General features: G+C 32.6%; 1 protein-coding gene across 1 annotated transcript in view; it reads left to right on the top strand.

The window, feature by feature from the left end:
• Positions 1-24,199, top strand: part of Hira (histone cell cycle regulator-like protein) — a 52,447-nt gene extending 28,248 nt beyond the window's left edge. Inside the window, exons 18-27 of the mRNA XM_089234703.1 lie at positions 7,468-7,888; positions 9,212-9,319; positions 10,132-10,295; positions 10,667-10,828; positions 13,194-13,252; positions 14,230-14,344; positions 16,570-16,695; positions 19,970-20,136; positions 21,064-21,152; positions 22,477-24,199. Coding sequence (XP_089090829.1) covers positions 7,468-7,888; positions 9,212-9,319; positions 10,132-10,295; positions 10,667-10,828; positions 13,194-13,252; positions 14,230-14,344; positions 16,570-16,695; positions 19,970-20,136; positions 21,064-21,152; positions 22,477-22,596 — 1,531 coding nt within the window. The 3' untranslated portion in view covers positions 22,597-24,199. The remainder of the gene's footprint in view (positions 1-7,467; positions 7,889-9,211; positions 9,320-10,131; positions 10,296-10,666; positions 10,829-13,193; positions 13,253-14,229; positions 14,345-16,569; positions 16,696-19,969; positions 20,137-21,063; positions 21,153-22,476) is intronic.
• The last annotated feature ends 3,255 nt before the right edge of the window (positions 24,200-27,454 follow it).

The following is a 27,454-nucleotide window of genomic DNA, read 5'->3' as shown; positions in this document are numbered from 1 at the left end:
ACTTGTTTTCTGAAATAGCTTTCTCCCCCCCCCCTTTTCTTTACTTCGTAAGTGACGTCCTTAAAAAAGTGCAACGCACAGGTAAAAAGCTTCAGCAGCCAATAACCCTGGATAATTGGATTTAAAAATTGAAAACACATTTTTTTTTCCTGTTCTTAAGCCATGTTCCCCTTGGAGCAGGTTTTCTGTGCTGCATGCAAAGTGAATCACCCAGCACCATCCACTCACCAATAAGGAAACAGGTTTGACTGTTTTCCTACAGAGGCGAAACAAGCCTCATGCCAGTGTTTTATGTCGAGCGTGATTGGCTGACTGCTTCTAGAGGAGTCAAATGCGCCATTCGCCACACGTTTCGCTGATCTTCTCTTCATTTTTGTTTTCTTTCACTTCCCTTGCGTTCAAAGCGGAGCATGCAGACAACACAGTAGCTGATACCAGGGCTTTAGGCTATATACCCGTCATGAGCTGATGCACCACAGTAGGAAACCACAAACGCGTAACATGATTATGTAACACGTTTCTGTCGACATGAAATAATTCAGTTCGATTCATGAGGCTCTAAAAATTCATGTTGGAATGTTTTTCCCCTTTTTGTTCTCTGTGCACATGGAACCAGTTGGCCTAGACAGCGGCGCTAGAGGTGAAATTCTTGGACCGGCGCGAGACGAACTACTGCGAAAGCATTTGCCAAGAATGTTTTCATTAATCAAGTTGGCCAGATACTGTGTAAATCGGCAGTGGCGTGCTCTCACCCTCACGGGAGCATGATTTTATACTGTATAGGCTAGTTTTTCTCTGTGTGTCTGTTTTTTTCCGCATGTATGTCGATTGTTTTTTTTCTCCCTGAGATTTGCTGGTTGTTAGAGTTCGAAATGAACTACAGATCATTGTTTTGTTCTTCAACTCAGTCGGCACGCTCTGCCCCCCAACAACCCACTTTAGGAGGGCATAAAAATATAATAGTCATGAAATATATAAAATTTATGAATATGAGATAAATTATAATCCTTCAATTATATATTTATGAGATTGAAAAGAACTGAACAGATAACATAAACAATCTGAGTCATTGGCAGGATTGTTGAATTTTTGGTTTTTAAATAAATTTTTTTGATTTAAATCAAGATTTTTTTTATTTTAATGATTTTTTAACAAAATATATATTTAAACCAAGGTTGGCAGGTTTTTGACACATGGCAGTTTTTGACGGTTTAAACCGCTGTTACGTCAAAAACCTCAAATATTGCTTTTCGATATAAAAATTTCCATTGGAAATGCACACGTTAATTGCATGTAATGTTTAAAGTGACTATGTTTTACAAAGAATAAATATTTAATGATTCCAAAATAATTGTCTACTCTCTACAAAATTATTTTGCACAATATATATATATATATATATATATATATTTTTTTTTTTTTTTTTTTTTTTCTTATAAAATATACAATTTGAATAAAGCATAGCATAAACACGGGAAAACTATGGAATGATTTGACATTCTCTGATTCAAAATGATTCTTAACCTTCCAAAATTTCTTCAACTGCTTATATATGTGTGCATTGATATAAACCATCTGCTGTACTCGTTTTACAGCAGATAAGAGTTTAAAAAAAGGTTTATTACATCATATATGTATGGTGATTTTTGTTATTAAATTATCTAGATAACCACTGATACTTAAAGCTACACTCTTCTTGTGCATAACATTGAAATATATCTAGTGATCAAAATACTAAATTGTAGGACTAAAATGTCATTTAATTTGGCAATGCTAGCTTGTATATGTTAAACTTGGTTTATTCTTATTTTTTCACTATGATATGGTACATTTACTAGCATTTATAATGCAATGGTTTTCCAATTGAAGCTGTATTCAAACGTGCAAAACAAATGCTTTGGGTATCAAGTCTTGTCAGCTCTGCTTTGGTTGAAAATACCCTTTAAAGCTCTGTGAATTTATACACCCTGATCTAAGAAATTTTTAGATGAAAATAAATGAGTTTAATTAGTGCATCAACAGATGCTGCATGAGAATTTTTATATGGAATAAAATTTTGGGCAGATCAGAAAATTTAAAATAACAAAATAGATATTTTTACCCAGTAATTATCATTCTGAATATATAAAACCCTTTAATCTAAATAAAAGTGAGTGTTTTGTTATTTAACATATCTATCAAGTTAACAAAAACTATTTGGCATCATTGACAGTAAGATTTTGATAGTTTTAATACCAAGTTAGTTTCTGGGGTCAAAAACGTAACCCTGATGCCCTATTATACATATTTTGAATAAGTAGCTCTATTCCACTTAGCAAATTGAACACAGGTAATGAGTAGCTTAGATAAATAAACCATAAAATTATATTTTATATGTTCTAGACTCTTATGTTGAAAACTTCAAAATTGCAAATTATAACTAATAATTTGTTTTAATTATTGTAATAAATTAATGTTTAAAAATAAAACATTGTAATATGCCAAAAAGTAAGTTTTTCATCATGTTGTACACCTATTGTGTTCAAAACATTATCAAAAGGCATTCATTTAGGTTTTTGATGGTTTTCACCAGTTTTTGATAGTTTAAACCAGTTTTCGACACTTGTCATGTCAAAAACCCAACCCGGATTTAAACATATAACTAACACACTAGTCATTAATCTATATTTTCTTGGAATATATAATGAAAGAAATTTTAATTTATAACTACTATTTAAAAATTAGTTGCAAACTAAAGATAAAGAATCATATACTTGTGAGATATATTGGAACATTTTGTTAAGAAAAAGAGAAAAAAACTTGCATTTCTTGAATAGATATCTTGCATATATCATATTGAATAATTTTACCCTCAATAATTGTTCATTTGCTTCATTAGAAAATTTAGAATTAGAATTACATTAGAATTTTGCTTCACTGGTTTTGATGCTTTGCCTACTCCCAGGGTTGTTTGGTTTAAACCACGTTGGTTTAAACCATGGTTTAAACCTTGGTTTTAACCAAGTGGTTTTTTTAAAAAAACCACTTCGGTTTTTTTCAAAAAATCAAATAAAAGTTGCCTAAATATAATTTTTTTCCTTGAAAAATATCATATTGGTTCATTATTAGCCAAAATGCTTCATTTTTACCACATTTTATATCCTTGGGGTACATTCTGATGGTATATCTTTAATTGACATAAGATTTTATAAGTGGTTTTTTTTAAAAAGTCTCATAAAAGTGGCCAGAATATATATATTTTTTTCATATGAAGTATCTTAGTCATTTAAAGTTAGATATAAAAGACATAATTTCTCATTCTTACAACATTTTCTAACCTTTGGCTACATTCTGATGCTCTATCTTTAGCAAATTCATGAATAAGGATTGCATCACACATCTAAATGTAATGGTGTAGGGTTTCTTTTTCCCCTTCACAAAGAAGCAGCTACAGTAGTGACACCATCATGCTAGGGGCAGGTGGTCCTATAATCCAATAAAGACACCAGCTGTCCTTAAAGGACAAAGACTAGTGTACTAGTTGTTACATTATCTCACATACATTTTCATTCCCATAAGAAGTAGCACATCTCCTACTGTATATCTCCCAGTCTTAATATTCAATAGTTGTTTTTTTTATACTTTCACACACACACACACTGTTAAGCCCAGTTAATCAAGGTTCTACTGTATAGTAGTAACAGAATTTTAAAAAATAATCAGCTATATACAGGGTGATTATAATTTAAGTTTTGATTCCAAAACTATACAATAAGTACTGATCAGAATGACTTGAAAATTTGCATGGATACTCCTGAAGCAATGGAAGTTTCTTTCGCAAAAGAAAAAAGTGCAAAATGTGCAAGTAGACGATGCTGTACTTGGCCCACAGTATAATCTATTTTGTGCAACCACATCATTTCGGCACTTCCACAGCATCAGTGTGTGATAGAACTTCTATCAAGATGCACATTGCAATACCAGCAAAGCAGCTGCTGAAGACCCATTTTGACAGGATGCACCTTAACCCTTGCAACTCCTGGCTGTGGGGGAACCTCAAAATGTTATAAACAGTGGTCAGATTAAGTGGTTTAATAAAACTGAATTGCAAGAACATCCACATTATGACCATGGCATACTCCGATTTCATTGTTGAACAAGAATTTTTGTGCTTTCAACCTCATAGCCAGAACACGTGGTGGACAACATATTTAACATTTCTTAAGTAAGTTGTAATTATTTGTTCAATTACTTCGTTTTTTGTGATGTTTCCATGAATTATGAAATCGTGAAATGCTATAATTAAGTTACCATTTTGCCATGACTGGCTATCGTTTCAATTCTGCAAGCAAATTTCCCAAGTGGTGGATGATGTCATTAATTTTACATTTTTAATTCTCTTTTTCCCCTTTACCAAATAAAATTCCATTTTTTCAGGAACATTCATGTTAATTTTCAAGTCATTCTGACAATCACTCTGTTTTTACAGTGCTTTGAAATCCAAACCTTAGTTATAATCACCCTGTATATAGTAAATCATCGCTAATTAATCTGCATTATTTATGCTTCATTAAATACATTATATTCACCTAATTTTTATTATAGTTTTTATTCTGCCATGACTGTCTATTGTTTCCATTCTGCGGGCAAATTTCCCGCATGTTGGATGATGTCATTAATTTTACATTTTTAAGTATTTTTTCCCCTTTATCAAATAAAATTGAATTTTTTCAGGAATATTCATGTCAATTTTCAAGTCATTCTGACAATCGTTCTTTTTTTACAGTGTTTTGAAATCAGAACCTTAGTTATAATCACCCCGTATATCGTAAACCATTGCTAATTAATCTGCATTATTTATGCTTCATTAAATACATTATATTCACCTAATTTTTATTACTTTTTGCGAAATAGCTTCCTAATTAAGCATACTGAAAGTAACTGGAGAAAAACCTTTATATATTATATGATTAATAATAACATTAAAATAATTTTCAAACACACAGTAATCCATTGAGTTAAGCAAAAAATAATTAAATTGCAAAAGTTGGTTTTTGTTAAAATGTAATAAATATTTATTGATTAATTAGCATGGGAATAGTGTTAATTACATTAATAACCATTTTATTTTAGTTAATTATTGGAAGTTTGAATGATTTTTCAGAAATTTTATTGTTTTTAATGTTAATACTATTTAAAACAAAAAAACCGGTTTAAACCAAAAAAACCTGGTTTAAACCAAAAAAACCCGGTTTTTTGGTTTTTTTCAAAAAAACCGGGTTTTTTACCAACCCTGCCTACTCCTAATGTTTCCCTATCTGGAATGAACTACACCAAATGTTGAAAAAATTCTTTCTACATAGGCAGTCGATGCTTTGGCTGTAGTTAGCGGGTTCAAAAATCGCATATCACTCTCCGTAATTACATCTTTCGAAAAAAATAAATAAAAACTATTCGACTACTCAAAATCAGACATTGTACCAACCACGTTAGGGTAAAAAAACATTTTTGGCATGAAATGGTTCCAAGTTCCCCAAAAATTTTAATTTAATTACCTGGAACCTAGAGCCACAGTTTTGTTTGATAAATTCAAGGCCCTTATTTCTTTCTTCTTTTGTGACATTGATTCCCATATTAGAAATTAATACTGATTAGCTTAGAATAAGTGCAGCAAAGTGTGCGTCTATTAATATGATTGTTCATATCTATTTTTATATGCTGAAGACAAACATTTTTATTGTTGGATGTTGATGGTTCTTTTATCTTCAATTGCAGCTTTTTCCATGCTAGTTAGGAATATCCATTCAGCTAGGGAGCAGTTGTTCCTTTGTACAAAATCAATAGTTTTGACTATGGATTTCAGAATTACAATCGTGTCCTCAACATTTCTTTTTAAACCAATATTTACAATTTTAATGGAGATGTCACTATCTATTTGAGATCTGTGGTCTTCACAAAATTTGGTAACAACTGACCAATTTTAACATAAATTCTAGAGAATGATAATAAGTTTTCCATCATGCACTTCCACCTTCTGCATGATACCATGCTTTCGAGAGATGATGATTGTGAAAATATTTAAATATACTGTACTTGTGACATGCTTTGTTAGATCAGTTTTAACCAAATCTTTGGCTAGCAGGTTTAAAATGTGGGCACTGCACCCATATGTAAGTCCTGTAAAGCTAAGCTCTTCATCCAGAGTCTTTCGGGAAGAAACCATATTTGCAGTTATTGTCTGTAACAAAACTTGGTATTTTACATTTGAAGTTTTCTTCTGTTGATTTCACTGAACTAAAAACTAAATTTGCTAAATAATTTCCGGTATGTGATGAACTGTGCCCGTGTGGTGCAGTGGTAAGATCTTCCACTATGAAGGTCCATAGATTTGAATCCAGGCATAGAACGTCAGAAGCAAGTATTTTACTCACCAAACCTGGGGCAACCACCGATGGACGGAGCCTTCATTTCCCACCCAACTCTCCTGGTTAAAAATTGCCATATGGCAATATATGACTGGAGTTGGTGTGCGGTACAGTAGTATGTGATGAACCAGATGTGTCAATAGTATCAATATGGATGACTACCACAGTGTTTGATAACACACACACACAATTGGTTCATTATGGATATTCATCTATCCATTGATTGCGGTGCAAACTGTCTGATTTTCTGTCAGCTTTACATCTCATAACTTCATTGTAAATCTTCAGCAATCATTTGTCAGTTAAATTGGCACGACTATGGTATCTCTGATACATAATACAAATACAAATACAATGCCACAACAGACAAAATGCCCAATGAGGTGGCTGATAAAAAGATGCCCATAAAAATATGGTTGTCATATATTTCAAAAATACAGCAACCCAATTAAAAATGCAATCAACATTGTACATATTACAATATACATAATTATGCAATACATATTATGCAGTTAACATATATATACATAAATACAACGCTATATACATACAACGTTATATACATAAATGTATATATAAAGTGCAGGGGGAACATAGGATTATCTAATTTGTTAAGTGAAAAATGCTTTTGTTTCAAATTGGGACTGGCTTAATTTAAACATCAAAGTGTTTGAACCTTAGAATATTAAACTAGTAGAATTAGTTGAAATAATAGATAAAACAATTTTTTTTTTTTCAAATCTAAAGTGGTAGAAACTTTATGAAGTATGTTTTTGCACAATGCTTTTCATTTTATGAGATGCCAGTTTTTTTTTCTCATTGGATATTCTGTTTGAATTTTTATTAATCTTATTCAGTATGGTACAAGGAGATGATGTGAATCCTTATCTCTAGATTTCTTCTCTGAGATTATAAAAGGCGTTCATTATGGGGGTACTAGGGTGCATTATATTTTGCAACATCATAATTAATGAGTAGACATTCTTTTTGTAGAATCACTGGGATTTAAAAATAAGAATCTTCAAAATATTAATATTTTGATTTTCTATTGATTATTTTGAAGGCTTGACGAAATAGTCGAATTAGAAAAAGAACAAAAGCCAAAAGAAAATTCTCAAGTGCCAGTACTGTCTGCTGTTACAGCTGTGATTACAACAACATTATCAACAGCAACAGCTGTATCTACAATTACAACAGCTGTATCTACAACCACCACAGCTGTATCTACAACCACAGCAGCTGTATCCACAACCTCAACGACAGTTTTAACAACCACAGCAACATCAACAAACTTAACAGCAACGAAAGAAAGTGTTGTAAGAGAGAATGTGGTGCAAAAACCCAGTGTCATCAGTGAGACACCCCTGACTCCAACACTCCAAGTGAAAAGAAAAGCAGACGTTCCCATTCCGAGTCAGAGACCTGAGAAAAAGAGGCCCGGGCGTCCACCACTTAGTCAAACGCTTCAACCATTACCCAAAGTTGTTAGTAATATAGTCAATTTCTATTTCAAAATTCTTATAGATCTTTTTATCCTTAAACAGTAAATTAATCTAAATCAATGTTCTGTCTGAGCTGTGTGCACGTGCTGTAAAAATATTTTTACATATGTAAAATCACCATTGTTGCATATGAAATATTATTTTACTGCAAAGTGGAAAAATAGTTCTGTGCAAGTAAAATAAAATTAGTGAGTGTTGGTCATAATTATGACAATCATTGTGTATTTTTGCCGACAGATTTAAAAAAAAAATTATATATATATATTTTTATATAATGGGAATAACACAAATTCCCAAGAGATGTTTATGATCTGCCCAGGGAATTTGTTAGGGTTGGTAGACATCCATGCCGAATCAGAATTTGAACCCAGACCTTCACAGTGAGAAGCTAGCTCCCTAACCACTCTACTGTCAGGCAGCTGAAATCAAGTTAAAAAATGGGTAGGCTGTGTCGTAGACACGGTCACAAGTTCTGATGCGAATGCGTTCTTTGTGCCTTGAATCGCGTAGTATAGTTAAGCCTACTGACTTGGTAAAATGTGTATCCCTGGATTTGTCTCAATATGTATAAGATGACATCATTGGCTACTATTATAATGTGTTGCAAATTTCTTAAGATATAGTGTAAAACATTTTCATTGAAAGCAGGCTGTGCGTCTTGTGCCTAGACCAGAAAAGGTATTAAAACCAGTGTGATAGCATTAGGTTTGTCTCAACGAGATCTATTCGCAGACATCCAAAAACACGGGTATATTCTGAATACTTCCTGAGATATAAGCATTCAAAGAAAGCATTTGGTTATGCAACTTTTTGTAAATGCATCCAGTATTATTAAATGATTTAAAAAGCGTATTTTCACATCAAAATAAATAAGGCCAGGAATGTTCAGTTGCCACCAATTTCTAGCACTTGAACTTGGATTACCCAAAATTCTATATCTCAAATTTTGAATGAATTGAATTTCTATGGGGGGGGGGGGGGAATTTTCAATAGCTTGAAGCAATATCAATTTCTATAAACACTTTGAGATATTGAAGTCTGACACTATTGCAAACAAATGATGAGTAATAAAAATGAACCAAAAAATCTTTTTGTATAATATTGTATGTCGAAAATGCTATTGATGAATTTTGATTAGATTGGGAAACTTTTTTGATGACAGTTATTTGTGAAGAAATATATCTACTCTATCATATTTCAATAAACTTTTTTGTAACACAACAATTTTGGTTTGCAATTATATCCTTGAGTTGTCTGAATATATTCTTTTTGTGAATCGCTTGATTTTCATTTGCTATATTTTAGGTGCCACAATCTCCTGAAATAATGGACATTCCAGAAAGACTTGTTCCACGAATGGAATCACCTATCAATTTACCAGTATTAAGGATAGATAAGACTGCTAATAAAGTGGTAAACATTCTTATTATAAGATACCTGTTATTGATAGTTTGTTTTTTCTATACAGAAAAATGCCCTGTAAGTTCTGATTCCCCCTTTTTCCCATAAACCATTCGTCATATAGGCATGGTTCTAATTTGAAAAATGCTCAAAATGTGTTCAGAAATTCCTCTGCACCAGTTTCAAGAGTCAAAATACAGTGTATGTCATAAAATAAAAGAATCTTAATTTTTAAATGGTCCCCTTTCAACTTCATCCTCCATCTTTCAATTAGAAAGTTGTCTGGTTGAGAGCAATATTAGCCAAGGTATTTGAATTGAAAAATCAAAGAAAAGGTGGAAATGACCGCATAAATGAGGGAAAAAAGCAGTCTGTTAGTTTATGATGTTCTATTCCTAACTTTTCTCCAATTTTGGAATTGAAATTTCTCAGTGAATATTGCACATAGAAACATGAAAATTCTTTTGTTGGCTTCAGAAAAGATGGCAACAACTTTCTAATTGGAAGTTAGAAGACTGGGAACCATATAATAATTTAGATTTTTTTTTATTTTATGACACTGTATTTTCACTCTCGAAACTGTACAGTGATTTCTAAACAAATTTTCAGCATTTTTTAAATTGGAACCATATCTCTATGACAACCGGTTGAGATAAAGACTGAATTAGTACTTGCAGGACACCCTGTATATATTTACAGTATATCCCTAGAAATATTGAAACACTTGAATGCAACTCTTTTTTTTTTTTCCATTTTACAGAAATTAAAGAGTGAAATTATTATAAACTTTCTGGTTGTATTGTTTTTGTTAATTTTTTCCCTAGATATATTATGATAAAAAAATGACTGTGCCCGTTTGTCTGGAGGTAGAAAATAATATTGCAGCAGGAGCTGGTATGAGGGTCCATAAATTAAAGTGTCTTCATGGGTCTACAATTTCTTGGGAAGTTGTTCTGTCTAGTAAAGGTGCTGCTATAAGTGGAAGCAGGTGACTGATGCTTTAATTTATGATTTTGTATACTAATGTTTCCTACTCTTGATGATTTTTGTTTGAAATGTTTTTTTTTTTGAAATTTTCCCTCTCTTTTATTCACATCACAGTTTTTATGCGGTTTATGGTCTGCCGATATTCAGGTTTTTTTTTTTGCCATCTCAAAAACATTCAAGTGCAAGGTTTAGGGTGAAGATGGTGAAATTATACTGAATTTTTTTTTAGCAAAATGACCTGTTATGTGTTTGATATTTCTTTATTTTTAAGTATTCTTGGTCAAGCTTTCATTTTAAAATAACGTATTCATTTCTTTATTATGTTTCATGTGTTCCATTTTTTTTTTTTTTTTTTTTTGTAAATATTTTCAGGAAAGTAGCATCAATTGTCTGTGATGATAATACAATGTCGTTATTTTCTCCTTTGGGTCGACGTTTATATCCTCCAATTGTTCTTAGATCCCCAATTGCATGTTTGACCTGCAGCAATCAATATGTAATGGTCATAACATCTAAAGGCTATGTATCTGTCTGGTAAGTTTTCTTTGATATTGTTATGCAGGGTGATCCAAAAATCATGCAACCCTTTCTAAAATATTTTATTTTTAAAGAAAGAAAGAGAGAAGGAAATAATCAAGAAATAAATGAAAAACTGTATTAATTCTAATGAAACAACAGTCATGGATACAAAAAAAAAGTTTGTTTCAAAATGTCAACATATGCTTAAAATCCAAGACTTTTTCGTGAATGCAAGTGCATATTTTTTTGCCAGGTTTCTGGTCACTTTTCTCCACACACCAATTTTTATTTTTCGTACACCACGCACCAATTTTGATCCTTCAAGGCTCTGTGAGCAGTCCCATCTGACATATCCATCTGTGACACAAACTTCCTAACACTGTTTGAAGGGGATTTTTCAATTTTGTTCTTTAGTTCATGAATTCCATGCTGGATCAGTAGAGACAGTCACCCACTTCACCTATGATCTTCGAAATTTCTAGTTTCTCAAAAACGTGATATCAATCAGAAGATTGCTGTCTTATTGAGCACAGAAACATTTGAGAATTTATTTTTTAATTCCTCAATAACGGTTTCAAGCGAATGAGTTGAAAAATATTGTTAAATCACAACATTTTTTTCCTTCTGACAAAAAAAAAACAAAAAACCAACGTCCTCACACAACAAAGAACCACTGAGAGTATTAGTGTGCATGGAAGAAATGAAGAATTCATATCTTGAGTATTATAGTGCTTCTATCTATAAAAAACGAGTTTTCAGTTACAATCAATAGAATTTGATAAATTAATTATTTTATATTGGGTTGTGTGACTTTTAGATCGCCCTGTACCATCTTACTGCCAAATACTGCTACTATAAAGGGTGTCAAATGTCCTATTCTTAATCAGGTCCTACACTTTACGAGAAGTTGGAAGGTATGAGAAAAGTATATAAATCAAAAGTAACACAAAAAGTTTTGGAAAAAAAATTGGTATACTTCCACTTGTACTCCCTTTGTTTGCCCTAATGAAAAATGCCCTATGACCACACATCGCGTGAAAGTGCCCACCACACATTGATTTTGGGATTGTTTTGTTGCACTTAAAAAATTATATGGGGATTTTCAGAGTCTCTAATTTGGTCATTGTGCTAACTCTTGGACACATGGAAGAATGTTGCCTCGTCTGAAAAAATTATCCTGGAGTACAAAAATCAGATTGACCATCAATACATCTCCACAAACCATTTTACCTTAAGTGTATGTGACACAATTTATCAGTTTCATTGTAACAATGGCAGAGTACAAAATGATGCTTTCAGAAAATCGTCAGCCTTTTTGACATTACTGATTTTTAATCACTGTGTTAAATTAGTAAGTTTGAAGTAAGTTTGTACTCAGAGTAAGTTTGAAATTTACTTACTATTTTGTTTACTGTAACTGCTGTGCTCTTCACAATGAAATTAAAGTTTTGCATATAAAATAAGCTTAGGGAGGTTGATTTTTACATAACTTTTATGTTTGCAAGTATCATTTGAGGGAAGCGGGGGGGGGGGTTAAAGTCAGAGTAATGTAAATCACATTTTCAAAAATTCTGGCATAAGTCCATAAACACAATTTAGAAACACTAAACTGGTGAAAGCTAAAATGAACCAAGTCTCAGCTTTAGTTTGCCACTAGATTGTGAAATCATAAAAGTTTTAACATAGGACTCAATTAAAATAATTCTAGTAAAACCTTTTTGTGGAAATGAGGATTAATCGACTTACACCACTGACCTTAACCCCCTCATTTGCTGTCCATTATTTTTTTTTTGTTTTTTTTGGCATGACTCCACAGATGGGATGATAATCCTCTCTTAGCACTGTCTGTATATGACTCGGAGTCTTTTCTTTGAACAAGTCTCTACATTCTGTCTCAACCACATAAAGACTCCACCCACGCTTGTCAAACACTGTAATAGAAAGAGGAATCAAGTCCACTCATGCCAATGATCAAAACATGTGATCCCCCTCATGCATCTGTTACTGAATGTGACAGGCTAAGATTAGGTCTTTTGTTATCGTATATTTTGAGATTATTATTTCCTCTCCAATAAACATTTTCATTCTTCTGATAGATGCAACAGAGCAGCTATCAAATGACTAGTCAGACATCAAATGACAGTAACACTTCGTTATATGTGCATTTTAAGAGAGAAAAAAATGCAATGTAGCTGTCTATTTTATCTAAGTTCTAATGTTACTTAAATTTTTAACGGTGGTTCTGATGAGAGGTGCAAAATAACCAAGATGCTCCTTATAACAAAGCACTGTGAAACAAGGGGTTACTGTATATGAATTTTATGCATCTAGATCTCTCATTTTACTTGATTTATGAAATTCTAAATGTATTTTTTTGCAGGGATTCTGCCAAATTCAAGTGCATTGTGCAAAATGAGTCACTTCTTCCAATAATGCAAGGTTAGTCTTGTGTGAAAAAAGAGAAATACTGGTTTTGTGTATGTCCACTGTTGAAAATTAAAAATATAGAAAATATATGCCTAAAATGCTTACATATTTCTTGAAAAAAATAGCAATGTGTTTGAGAGTTTTATTTGAAATAGAAGAAAAAATCTTCAGAAACATTCAAATAAAGCGTTTGGCTAGATAGTAGTAAATGTATCATTTTTGCAAAATTCGTTTTTGACAATGTTTCATGTAGCTTCTGTTACATGTTTCTTAATTAGTTCCCCACGTATAAGAATGTGAGCCAATCTCTCAGTTAAAAGTCTCACCACTGAGATCATCAAGCCTACAACAGTGCAATTATTCAATCATTACACTTCGTTCATAGTTAGAAAAATTGATGGCCGCACTGTACATATAACAAGCAAATAACAAATACAGTACAGTAACAAATTTTGCGTTAGGTTCACAACATGTACATTTCAGCATGTATCAATTCATTAGAAATTCTGTAGAGGAATGTGTACGAGGAGCGTGTACGGTTGTGTGTGTGACAACCTACATATATCATTGCTATGCCATTTTAAGCAGCTGCAATCATGAGTTCTATGATTAAACAATGGTCTATGTCATCATTGCCTCTCAATTACCTTCCCAGACAGAATAACTACCTGTTACTTTCAGGAGAAAAATTTCATTTTTTCAGGGATAACTTTCATCCCATCCCCTCTAAAGTTTGAGAAAACTATATAGACTGTTGTTCAGCCAAACATTTCAAATCTGTATTCTGAAATTTTACATAATTTTTTATTGTTTTATTTAAGAACAAGATCTTGTGGAATATTTGTAACTTTTGTCTTGAAAAAAAATTCCTTGTCTTCTGTGGTTAATTATAGAATGCCAGCAATCAATAAATGCCTGCTTCTGTTTTTCGATCAGAGCCTTATTGTACATTAAAACTTAATTCATTGTTATTTTCTTCCTTCCTCTAGAGGATCCTAATGGGGATCTCACCGTTAGAAGCACAGGATTAACTGATAAAGGCATTCCAATGATCAGTTTATCAACTGGGAGGTCTTATATTTTTAGTCCAGAAATAAAATCGTGGTAAGAATATATATATATATATATATATTGTGAAAGGGAAAACAATGTTTCATTATTTTAAATTCTTTTATTAATAAATTCTATCAAAATGGAAATTCCTGAAATACACATGTTGGCCTGCCATCAAATAACTCTTACCAAAGGTTCATGAAAGAGTACACGAAAAAGCCTTTTGCTGTCAGAATTGCCCCCGCTCTTCTCCAGCCAAAGTTTTTACACCCCAAAGTTTTGCTCAGTTCAGCACAGCAGTGCACAGTTGATCTGGACTTTAAGAGCAGCATTTATGATTTTTTTTAGAACTGAAAAAAAAAAAACACCACAATGTTTGGTTTGGGTAATACATTGTGATAAATGTGATGAGAATAAGTATTGCAAATATACTATTGGTAAAAAAATAATGCACCAAGAAGAAAACTTTGGATTTGAATGAAATTAGGCATGTGTGTAATTGTGATAGTAAAATGTGTAAATTATATCACAGAATCAGAGCACTGTGACACTAAAAAGAGTAGTACCCCTTGTCGAGCTGTCTCAAGGGTGGGTAAAAGAAAAGATACGATCTGGCATATTGATGCTGGGTTCTGAAAGTTGATCTGAGCCAGATTCATCTATGTTTGTTCTAAATGAGTCTCTAATTCCTGCAAGTTTGCAGGTTGGTGGAATTGGTCTTGTATCACGATGAGTTAGTTGAAAGCCTTACTATGAGTGATAGAACATGTGTTCTGCTACTGGTGAAGGAACTTCACATAGTTCCGAAACGCTGTAATTCATTGCTGAAGATGATATGGGGGCCAGTCTACAGCTGTCCAGGTTTTTCCTGATGCCATGACTTGACTGCTGCGAATGAAGTTGACGATGTTGTGCTGGAAATGGGAGAAGTTGAACAGGTGCTGTGACAGCAAACCTCCTCCTAATTGTCTGAAAATGGTTTGTATGACATAAGCAGGGGTGGGAACTCTGTGCCAATTGTGCCAAAATTAACATCTTGCACCATCCTACTCCAATAGTGGATTTTCGTATTTTTCTGCACCAAAAAATTGAAAACTTATAGAAAATTTTTTCAGGCCATTTGAACTGCTGCTGTTCCAGACAGCAAATAGTGCTCTCAGTAAGCAAAAATCATCTTAAATAGACTGGTGTGAAAATTTTTATGGCAGCCGCTCTTTCAAACAAGGTGTAAAAACACCAAAAACAAAAATTAAGCTCATGAAAAGATGTTTGATAACAAAAGTCAGTGCAGCTTTATTTTGAAATTGGTTAACGAAAATATTCTTGGAAATTAATTTCGCTGTTCCAATTTATAAATATCTGCTCTGAATCGTATATTTTTGCTGCTCCAAAACTTACTCCGAAATGAACTTTGTCACTTCCCACCCCTGCATAAGGTTCTTTGACAAATGTGGCATCTATGATTTGATAGTTGGTTCAGTCATCATTGGCTCTGCTCTGGCTTGCCTACAGATGAAGCAATCCTCTCTACTGTAGGGTGACCTGGAGCCTGTTTGATGCATGTGCATACCTTCAATGCTTTCCATCTCCTAACAGCCTGGTCAAAATGACCAAGTTGATGACAAAATATTGATTTATCCACCCTGCTTGGCTCAATCCTTAGCAACCTCATTTTAAAACTTGCAGTTGCAAAAGAGGTCCTTGAATGTATCTTAGAGGCATCTTCAGCAATCAACAATACTTTATCAAGCGAAAATTGATGTACAATTCATAAAAACAAGTCTCTAAGGCTATTTTGAAGAGCAGTAAGAGAAACACTTTCATGCCTTCTGGTGGTGGAAATATTGGCACAATTCTTTTGACACTAATCATTTGGCAACATGTAATATGTATACCTGCCTGCCAATTTTCATAGCGATTTGACTTTTTTCTTGGTGTGCTATTTCTTTTGATAGGAGAGTATATGAAAGATATTGCAGCAGAACCTTTCTTTAGTCACCCATAAATTAACCCTGTTTTAAATGCAGTGCTTGACTGTCTCCCTCATATGCAGTCAGACATAATTTTCATCATTTGTTACATTAGATTAGAATCTGTCTGAACACAGTATTTGATTGTACCTTTTCCTTATTATTAATGGATTTCATAGACATTGCAAAAGGGATTTCATTGTGTACACAAGTTCTCTTAGATTTAAAAATCTGAATTTTATGTATAGTGATTATTTTCAAAGTGTTGTTCTTTTCAATCTTCATTATTTTTCTACCCTTTTTAAGGCTACTTGTTAGTAGTATTCATGATGGATTGCAGCAGTGTTCAGATCAGCAGTTGAAACTATCTTCTCGAGATATTGCTAGTGGAGTAATTTTACCTCTTGCCACATTGCAAGGGCAATCGCAAAGGTAGAATACAAATAATGTGTATATATTTTTCTGTGATGTAAAATATCTATTAAATGTACAACATAATAATCCCCTAGTTATACAAAGTATAATGGCCTTGATACCTAGTGAAGATGAATTTTAAAAAATTTCACAATTCATCATTGTTTGTATCCAGGCAATTGTACTTAGTGTCTAGTAAATGTTTTTAATTTGAAATTAAATGACTTTTTTTATGGGATTTTTTTTTTCCAGTTAAGGTTTTAATCAGTGTCAGTCTTGAACACTGTAGAACTTTTCTATCAAAACTTTATCTCAAAGAGAGGAAAATAAAATTCCTTGTATTTTTAATGTGTTGAAGCAATGCACTTTCATCTTTATTTTGGAAGTCAAATCATGTTGATAGTGAAAAGAAACACAGAAATTTGTGATGGAATTACAACCCTTCATGGTGAAGAATATGCCACTAATAGGTATGCAATACTTGGACCTGCCAACTTTCTGGATTTAGCTTGGCAATGCAGTATTTCAGAATGTTCACAGGGCTTCCAAATTCATATTCCTGAATTCTTATTTCTGGTTGTCAATCATTGCCATCAACATGAAAAAAATAAAACTTGAAAAATGAAGAAAAGTAATAAAAAGTAGCCCTCTACCCCATTGACATGAAAAGCTCTTGCGACATCACATGAACTTGTGGTGCAGTACCCTGTATGAACACTGGTCAAAGCTGCCCAAATCTATGAACAAAAACAAACATGGCAGCCTGTTTATGTTGAAAGTGGGTTTTTTTATATATGTTTGACTGCAACACAGCTGATAAATAATTTAATAGGCTTAATACTTAATATTACACTATGCTGGCCAATATTTCATAGTGAAAATTATGGAAAATTAAGATCTGGACATCAGTCGTTTTGGGCAAAATTCCTAAATTATTGCTAAGAACTGCTGAGGGCTTCTATAAATTTGTGCCTATTAGAATTTCACAGAAAAATATTTAACACAATTAAAATATCCAGTAAACGTCATTTAAGGAAGCATCATTGAAAAAATGGACATTCTTTTAGAATATTCGGATGACAAATGCTGTCACAAAATATTGGGATGTCCTGTAAAAAATATGGGTAACACAGTCAGATCATGTATTACTTATGTTGGTTTTTATTATCACCAAAAAAATTTGGAATGTAAAGTTACGTTTGCCAGATTTCAAGTAAATTGCTGGATTTTCTTTCTTTAGGGAAGATTTTTACCTTCTGAAGGTTGGCGGGGTCTGGTTACTGATAAAATAAAAGGGGATATGAAGTAAAAATGAGGATTAACTCTGAATAAAACAATGGAAGTGAGACACATACAGGTCAGGAATTGTGATGCCATATGGAGGCAAAAAAGAAATCAGCCATGTTTCATTTTTTAGTCATCAGCAGATGCATTGTTACAAGTACACAAACATTGAAAAAACAGCTGAAAACTACAAACCCAGGGTGTGTCATGGGGGAAAATTGAGATTTCAAAATTTTTAGGCTTAAATTCTGTCATGAATTGATAAAGTGACAGCAAAGTTTGGAATTCCCTAAGGGTATCTGACAACAACAATACAGAGAAACCATCTGAAACAAGTATGAAAAAACCCCCACAACCAAGAGATTTTCCTGTGTATAATCTGTACACACTGTGGAGTTCCACTTTGGTGATATGCCAGCAGATATATGTTTGGAAGAAAAGGGTTCTGCAAAGTCTGCTCAATTATCAGTGTGTGATTAAACTGCTGCATTACCTGGAGAGCAACTTACATCTGCTGTATGATAAAAAAGGTGACCACCGACTAATTAAACTTTCTGATGCCAACTACATGCCATCCACTCACGTATTAAGATCCACAACTGCGCATACTCATTTGAGGTCATGCAGACGTAATTAGCAGCATTTTTGTGGCTGGAACTGACTAATCGTTTACAGCTGTGGCAGTGCATGAATGTGGTGGTCTATCAGTTGCTAGTTGTGTGTCCCATACGTTGGGCTTGACTGTGTTCGATATTGAGGCAATTTATATTGCTTTTATCAATAAGATATCCAGTAAGTACATATATTTCTACATAAATGCAATCAGCGTATGATTTTTATTTGTATTTACAATGATTACAGTGATACTCAATTATGCCACTGAGATTCCAGATTTTCCACTGCTAGAGTAGGAGATCTGCTCATTGTAGTTGTCTTTTTGTGATGAATAAAGGAATGAAGACCTTTCATCTAAACGAGGACGAACAGCATAAGCGGCGGTGCAAGAACCTGAACTGACTATATAACCATGAGTGAAATGTTGACATACTAAGTAACACAAGATGCCCACTGAACTTCAGGATGCTCCCGGTGCCGAGAGACAATCTACATACGTTATACGCAAGATTTCTAAATTAATCATTGTTATTGGGCCTGATTGCCCTAAATCTATAATTATGTTTCGAAGTGCATCATTTTGTTATGTGGATGATTGCTGAAGACACTAATAAATTTACTTTTGTTGCCTTCGTCGCAAGTAGCTGTTACTTGTTATTCAATAAAATTTCCAGACACGTCTACCCTTCCGGAACACTTAGATATCTCTCTGAGAGATGTGAAGTATGGTGTGTCCGGCCCTTCAATATCAATGTGTATAATCTGTCAATTATAAGTTGAAAAAAACATCTTTCGTGTTCCAAGTTATATACCTCTTCAGACTAGCTGCGTTTTTTTTCTGAAAAAAAATATTTTTTTAAATAATGCACTGTGGATCTCTGTTATAATATTCCTACTTAGAACATTTTCAGATTTAGTATGACTTCTTTCCAAATGGTCCCAACTCTCATTAACACTCTTCGATATTTCCCATTCCCTTTGAAGTGTTTTCCTGTTAACAATGATGGTTTTTTGAGAAATGTTTTAAGCAGAATTCACTGTATTAAAAAAAATTGACGTATGTATGTGAGTAGAAGAATTCTGGTATTTTTTTTCCAAAAACCTGTGACCAATAAATCCTTTCCGTCCCTTGAGATTTCATAATATGAGAATGAAATTTGCCTCATTATATTTTCTCTAAAAGCATTGAAATTTGCACATGTTCATTACGTAGAGAAAATTACAGTATTTGTAGATTTTTATGATCTTAAAAATTAATTTTCATTCTATCTTCTCGATTGATATTACATTTAATACAACTTTTATAAAAATTAATGTTGAATCATATGTAGTTGCTAGTGCAGCAAAATGTGTTGTTTAGTCTCACAAAATAATGAAATTGGTTATTTAACAGCAAATCAATGAAATCAGCGAGAACAATATTCAATATGGATCCCAGCATCAGAACAACAGCTACTTTAGGACATTTAGACATGCAACTTGCCTCATCGTTATGCTTGAGTTCGACCAAAGAGTATCATTTCTGGTTGCTTGCACTTGTTAGATATCTGGTTCAAGAAGGTAAGTTGAGAAAAGAAATTATGAATGGAAGTAAAAAGAGTTTCTCTTTTCCACAAAAATGCATAAAATAAGAATCTTAATTCATGATTTTCTTTAGATTTTCTTTATTCAATGTCAGTTATATCAATCACCTTAATCTTTGTTAATTACCTGATATTGTGAATTGCAGTATAATTGTTCCTCAGTAGCGAGGTTTCCATGTGGGTGGGAGGGGGGTGACAGCAAGTGCAAAAATTTGTGAATAACTAACCATAAAATTGTTTTAGGCCTTTTGTTTGCATCTGCTTTGTGTGACAGAGGCAGAAAGAGCATCTAGTGATTCTTTGCGATGTTTTTAAAAGAATTCTATAATGTCTGTTAGCTGTTTAATATAATTGAATAATGACAGATGACAGTTATAATGCATAACTTGCGTATCTTTTTCATCACACTCACGGAAAAACCACTTTCTACATGAAGGACATGTGGATATAGGGGTATATAGTAGCAGGTATAGCTATAGCAACCGTTAATATAATTTTGAGTTCTTGATATATGTGGCTGCAAATTCATAAATGCAGTAATAACAGGGAACAGCAGCAATGAAACCATCCTTTGTAATAGTTTGAGTTTTCCTTGAAAGTTTTTCATTTTCAGAAACATTGAAACAAGTCTTTTTATAAGTATTTCTCTACACAAACATTTTCAGAAACACCAGAGAAACTTTCGAAAGTGGTTTTTAAAACATTTGTTTAAACATGTATAGCTTATATTTTGTTCCGATACGAGAATTATCATTACAACTGTTTTCCAGAATGCTGGAGAAGAGATCGCGAATGTGAAATCTGTGAATAGTGACGGCAGACTGTATTTGTTGGTAGTTGTAAGTCTTAGTTACTCGAACTATAGAATTTTTACTATTTTTATTTTGTTTTTGTTCTGATATAGGGCTAGAATCGAGATTGCGGGACTTGTGTAATGAAATGCTGGGACCCGTTGTAGAAACTATTGGTAGTTCTTGGCATTCCAACATTCTGGTAAGTTCTGATGTTGAGGATGAATTGATTTAATTTTTCATTGAATCGTGCGAGTGAAAAAATGAGCAGTTTAATCTCTTGTTGCATAGGATGGATTTCTTTGTCAACAAAAAATAAAATTTAAATGCTTATTGTATGTTATTGATTGTATTGCTTAAACATTCTACAACCTATGGTATGCTTGCTAAGTATTGCAAGGAAATCAATTGTCAATGGTGCTGCTTATATAAGAAGAATTGAACTATATTATGAAATTAAGTGTTGATTATGGTGTTATATGTATATAATACCAAGAAACGTTGTAATAATACCTGATATAACTTCTACAACAATATTATTTTTATATCTTATCTGTATCTGCCTTTAATGTTATGTTAAACTCCTTTAGATTCAACAGTATATTTTACTACAATGAATTTTTTATGAGCATATTCTTTTATAAGAAGGTATTAAAGTTAGTAATATATAGTAATACCTCTGAAGTTATGCTATAGGTAGGACTGAAAACAACTGCATAAGTTGAATATCCAGGTATTGATGTTGTAACATCAATATATGTCTTAAAACATATAAATATTTAATTGGGACCAAATTTTTGGAAGAACACCTGTTTTTTTGTTTGAGCTACTTGTGTTCGATGACGATGCATCTGCCTTTTCTTGTTTCCAAAGAGCATCACATTAAACAAATTACATACAGTGCAAGACATAATTTCAAGACACCATGAATATTTACGAAAAAAAAATGTAGAGAATATTTCTATAATAAAATGAAACTTAATTAGTTTAAAAATTAGTCTAAAATTAATTTCAGACACGTTGTACTCCAGGTATGAAATTGTGACCTGTGTAAAAATGCCAGGTACCAAACAAGCCTTGGGATTCCATTTCCGAATCCTGGCAAAGTTCCATCCTTATATACTGTAATCTCTCAAAAATCAGTGCAGGTTCATTATATATTACGTTCTGATCAAGTAAAACAATTTTTTACTCTATCACACTTAATAATCTCTATAATCTTGTGTGCCATAATCATGATTATTGCCATTATGATTGAAGTTCAGAAATGTGAAGTGAATTTTTCAAAGAAAATCATGAAATTCGAGTTATTGCAAGTCTGTATTGCTGTACAAAGAATAAGGCCTATTGGAATAAAAAAAATATAGGTGGGGAAGAATATATATATTGTATATGTATAATTTATGTAAACTTAATTGAGAAAAAAAAAGAGTTGAAGCAAAAATAGTTATTGAGTATTTATGAGCAACTTCATTTTTTTTTTGCCTGATAATTTTATAAAAAAAAATTGAATTTTTTTGACACAGGGTCTCAAGAAAAGGGATTTACTTGCAGAGATGCTGCCAATTATCGGTTCGAATCTACGATTACAAAGGATTTACAAAGAGTACAAAGATCAATTAGATATGATCAATGGAATGCCTTGATGTAAAATGTGATTCTTTTTTATTATTTGTGTTTGTGTGCGTGTGTGCTTCTTGCCATACTTTGTACAGTATAGGAAAATGAACTGAAAGAAATAATCCTGCAGATGCCTTGACATTGATAGGATTTCGCTGCCAAAGTTATACCCATCATCATTTTGTGGTTGAATTGCTCAAATTAGAGAAACAGCAAGATATTCGTACATATATGCATATATATATAGATAAGTATGAACATTACTTATATTACATTTCATGCACATTTCTAATTGTAGTACTGCTTTTTTTTAAATTAATTTTTTTTCCAGTGAACCCCAATTTTCATTCGATTTTAGCTTGTCAGCAACGATTGTACAAAGATTTTAGCCAGTATCTTTTATATACATATTATATAATTGTATAATCTATATAGTATGATGTATCATAGCAAAAGAAATGTATATATATTTCATATGGACCTCATCTCTCATCAACATAAGCCATGATTCAGATGTAGTGAAGATGATGTTGCACTATGAGGAAAGCAAAAGAATATCATCAATATCTTGAGAATAATTATGCACATTTCTTGTTCCTACTTACTGTGATGTACAAATGTATATAGAGATTATGAGCACTTTTCAAGTGTGTCCATTCAGTCTAGCTTTTTTTTCACATGCGAAAGTTTTCATTTCTGGTATGTCTTCCACCATGTATTTCCATTGCCTTGGATTTCTTTTAATTGTAGTAGTAGTGTCAGCTTTATTTTTATAATTATAAGCATAATAACTTTTTCTGTTATGCCTAAAGCATTGAAAAAGAGGTGGATCAATATAGAGAGCTTATAAGGGGGAATGACTAAAATTGCATAAAATATAATTGTTTAAATGTTTAAATTCCTGACTGAATTCCAATTATTTTATAAATTATTCTATCACAGTCTGAAACTGGTACATGTTTTGGTAAAGCACATGATTGCAGTTAAAATAAAATTTTCCGATTTGCAGTTCTTGTTACATGTCAACATTTACTAAAATTATTTTTCAATAATGGATGGTACATAACAAACCAAATAACATTGCATTTAGGAAATATATTTATTTGGATTCCCATAATACTGGGATGCTGTAGTTAGCAAAGATAATTTTTTATGAACCGGGTTTATTAGTAGAAACAGGATTTCCCACAGTAATCCCTATGTAAGCTCATTTAATTTGTTCCAAGTATGGTCTAAATTTTAAAGATACATTTTATAAAACTTCAATAAGCACTATAAGGAGGAAAAGAAAAAAAACGACGTCTGCATTCTTTTATGTCAGTTGTTCTTAAAGTGTGCATCGTGGCTCCTAGGGGCATCTCAAACCTTCAGCTTTTTGCCATAAAGGCATCGATGTGAGCTAGCAGGGTTAATATGTGCTTGAAGCTTATTCTATCTGCTACTTCGGGGTGGTTTTTTGTTAGACTATTAAAGAGAGTCACGGATGGATGTGGTTGCACAAAATAGATTATACTGCTGGCCAAGTACAGCATCATCTACTTGCACATTTTGCACTTTTTTTTGCCAAAGAAATTTCCATTGCTTTGGGAGTATCCATGCAAATTTTCAAATCAGTCTAATCAGTACTTATTGTATAGTTTTAGAATCAAAACTCTTTAATTATAATCACCCTGTATATAGTTGTATGTATATATTATTTTCCATAAATCTGTTACTACTATACAGTAGAACCTTGATTAACTGGGCTTAACCATGAAAGGTTATGAAAGTATACCATACCATGGAAGTATTAAAAAAACTATTGAGAATATTAAGATTGGGTAATATAGGCCTACAGTGTGAGATGTGCTACTTCTTATGGGAAAGAAAATGAAAATGTCTGAGATAATGTAACTACTAGTGTGTACACTGGTCTTTGTCCTTTAGGGACAGCTGGTGTCTTTATTGAATTATAAGACCACCTGTGTGTGTGTGCGCACCCCTAGCATGATGGTGTCACTACTGTTGCTGCTTCTTTGTGAGAGAAAAACCCTGTGAGATAATACACCACTACATTTAGATGTGATGCAATCCTTATTAATGAATTTGCTAAAGATAGAGCATCAGAATTTAGCCAAAGGTTAGAAAATGTGGTAATAATGAGACTGGTGATTTTGGTTTCTGTATATAACTTTAAATAACTAAGATACTTCATATCTGAAAAAATATATATTCAGGTCACTTTTTTTATGAGTCTTTTTGGAAAAAAACCACTTATATCATCTAAAAATATACCATCTGAATGTACCCCAAGAATATAAAATGTGGTAAGATGAAAAAATTTTTTTGGCTAGTGATGAATCAATGATATTTTTAAAGGAAAAAAAATATTTAGGCAACTTTTATTTGATTTTTTGTGGTTTAAACCAAACAACCCTGCTGAAAACATTCAAGTCTTGGCTCTTTTCTCCTTTTTTTTTGTATATTTTCTCTTAGCTTAATCATTTATTCTATATAAAACTGCTCAAAAGCTTTCTGTGCGTGGAAGAGAAGTAGATGTATATCTAGGAGTGGTTCCGAGACACAAATAAATTGATCATACTCAAGTAACGGTAAATCTGAGGATAATTGCACGAAAGTGCAGCTTGCAATGCACGTGGGATATGTTAGTGATTACATCCATATCACCTAAAATCAACTATGAAATTTCTACAAAATTTGAACTAAAACATGCATTTAGTGTTTGTTAACCAAGGCTGAAAAAACCATAAATCACGTAGGTTCAGATGTTTTTTGGGGAATTAGATTCTTATCTTAAAGCTACCTCTTGGTCCACCTCCGGCAAAATGTTATCTCTATATTTTTGACCTCACTACTCTGGAAATAGTTTCTTTCTGGAAATAATTCTTTTGTGCCTTTATATTCATTTGTATACTATAATTAAATGAATTGTATCTTGTTCTTGTACCAGACTTCAACAATCACAACGGCTTATTTCAATTTTAAATAATATAGTCATTTTTGAAGCATAAAAATTAAATTATTAGTTTTAACAAACTAAATGTACCAATTAATTTTCAATCAGATTTTCATAATTTCCTGTGTAAAATCTAGCTGCATGTAAATCACTCATGCAAATTTTGCTTACTTTGAGAAAAAAAAATTCCTATATATGTAATTTGCAGGAATGTATAATCCACATTTGTGATTTCTGCTTATTTGGAGGTTGAAATTCCTTGTATAATCTGCAACAGCATTTAATTGCCACCAAAATAATGAAAAAGTGAATGTTTTCTAGTTCAGTGTTTTTCAACTGCTGGACCCCCAACATCAGTCAAACTGGACAGTGAGTGATTGGCTGTTTTTCTCTTCGTTCATTTCCCATTAGTCGTGTGGGAGGCTAAGCCTTCCACTAACAAAAGAAATCAACCAGACTACAGACTTCCAAAGGTTGAGAACCACTGTTCTAGTCTATGAACATGTTTTATTTTGTGAAATGGAAACACTACCAACATTTGAATCCTGGTAGTGATTTATCTGTATTGTCACTAATATAATCTCAAGGAATGAATGGAAGATGCTTTTGGTCTTTTTTTTTTTTTTTTTTTTTTTTTTGTTGAAAAAAATGTTTATTCAAACTTGTATCTATATAACTTTTTTCAGGGTTATTTCACAAAATATTTACTCTATATATATTTCAGCACATCAAGAAGAAAAGTTATAAATATATTTAGAAATTCAGATGGTTTTTAATTAAAATTCTTGCATTATAGGTAGGAAATGACTATAATTAATTAAAATATATTTAATCATTTTAATTTATTCAATTATATACAGTCGCCCCTTGGTATTTGAAGGGAAGGGGTTGTTTTCATGGGGCCACCGTGAATATGGAAAATCTGCAAATAACTCAAACCATCAACTTTTGTTTTTTAGGCATCTTTTTACATCTGCTTTGTGCAGCAGCATTAGAAGGGGAAGTCCAGTGATTCTTGGCGATGTTTTCTGAAAGAATGTTTGCAATATAATTGTCTGTTAGCCGTTTCTTCTTTATTTTTCAGTTAATTTTTTAGAATATGGTAATAAGACTTCTTGTATTAATTTTTCTAGAATGTACCATAGATGGGTCTATGTCATGGAAACAATTCATTACTGATTTGAACTTACAAAGCCCTTGCATTATGCTACTCATAATGAAATTGTCCTCTACTCGTTGATCTTGATCATTGCCTGTGCAATCATCATTTATTCAATTGATATATAGTTGACTTATAAAGTGAAGTATGTGTATAGCAAGCCATAAATGTTTGTATTCTATCTGTTCAGGTAGCTGAATGCCAGATGTTGAGTTAAGAGCATTTAAACCATATGGTGTTGAGGGACATTACCCAGTATCCAAAGAGCTATGAACATTTCATGTCTTTACTGTCAAGGTACCTTCTGACTTCTGGAAGGAAACACCATTTAAACTTTGAACAAATCCAGGAAAAGTTTTCTTTGTCCAAGCTTTTTTTCTATTTATATATTCTCTCTTGTTTGCGGAGCGGATTTGCAGATTTTACCAATAATCTTTATAGTATGCAAGTGATCTAATACATAACTTTCATATCTTTATTACACCCATAGAAAAACAGAATTTTAGATTATTTGATCATTTTTGTCGCAGTACAGCCATTTTCTGCACACGAGGGCTAATTAGACTGGAACCTACAATTTATTTTCGATTTCGAATGGCAGACTTGTTTTTATAATCATCGAGAGATTGGTGTGCTAACCCCTTGACGGGGATTACTATAGATATAAGGAACATGTGGATCCAGGACTATATTGTAGCCAGGTGCAGCTACACCAACGGCTGATAAAGTTTTGAGTTCTTTTTTTCTTGAGAAATCTTATTGTATTGAT

This window comes from Pholcus phalangioides, unplaced genomic scaffold (assembly GCF_987345545.1).
Source record: "Pholcus phalangioides strain wild (caught in Gottingen) unplaced genomic scaffold, Ppha-v1.0 ptg000008l_1, whole genome shotgun sequence".
In the NCBI taxonomy this organism is placed as follows: Eukaryota; Metazoa; Arthropoda; class Arachnida; order Araneae; family Pholcidae; genus Pholcus; species Pholcus phalangioides.
This window is presented reverse-complemented; position numbering and strand designations above follow the sequence as displayed.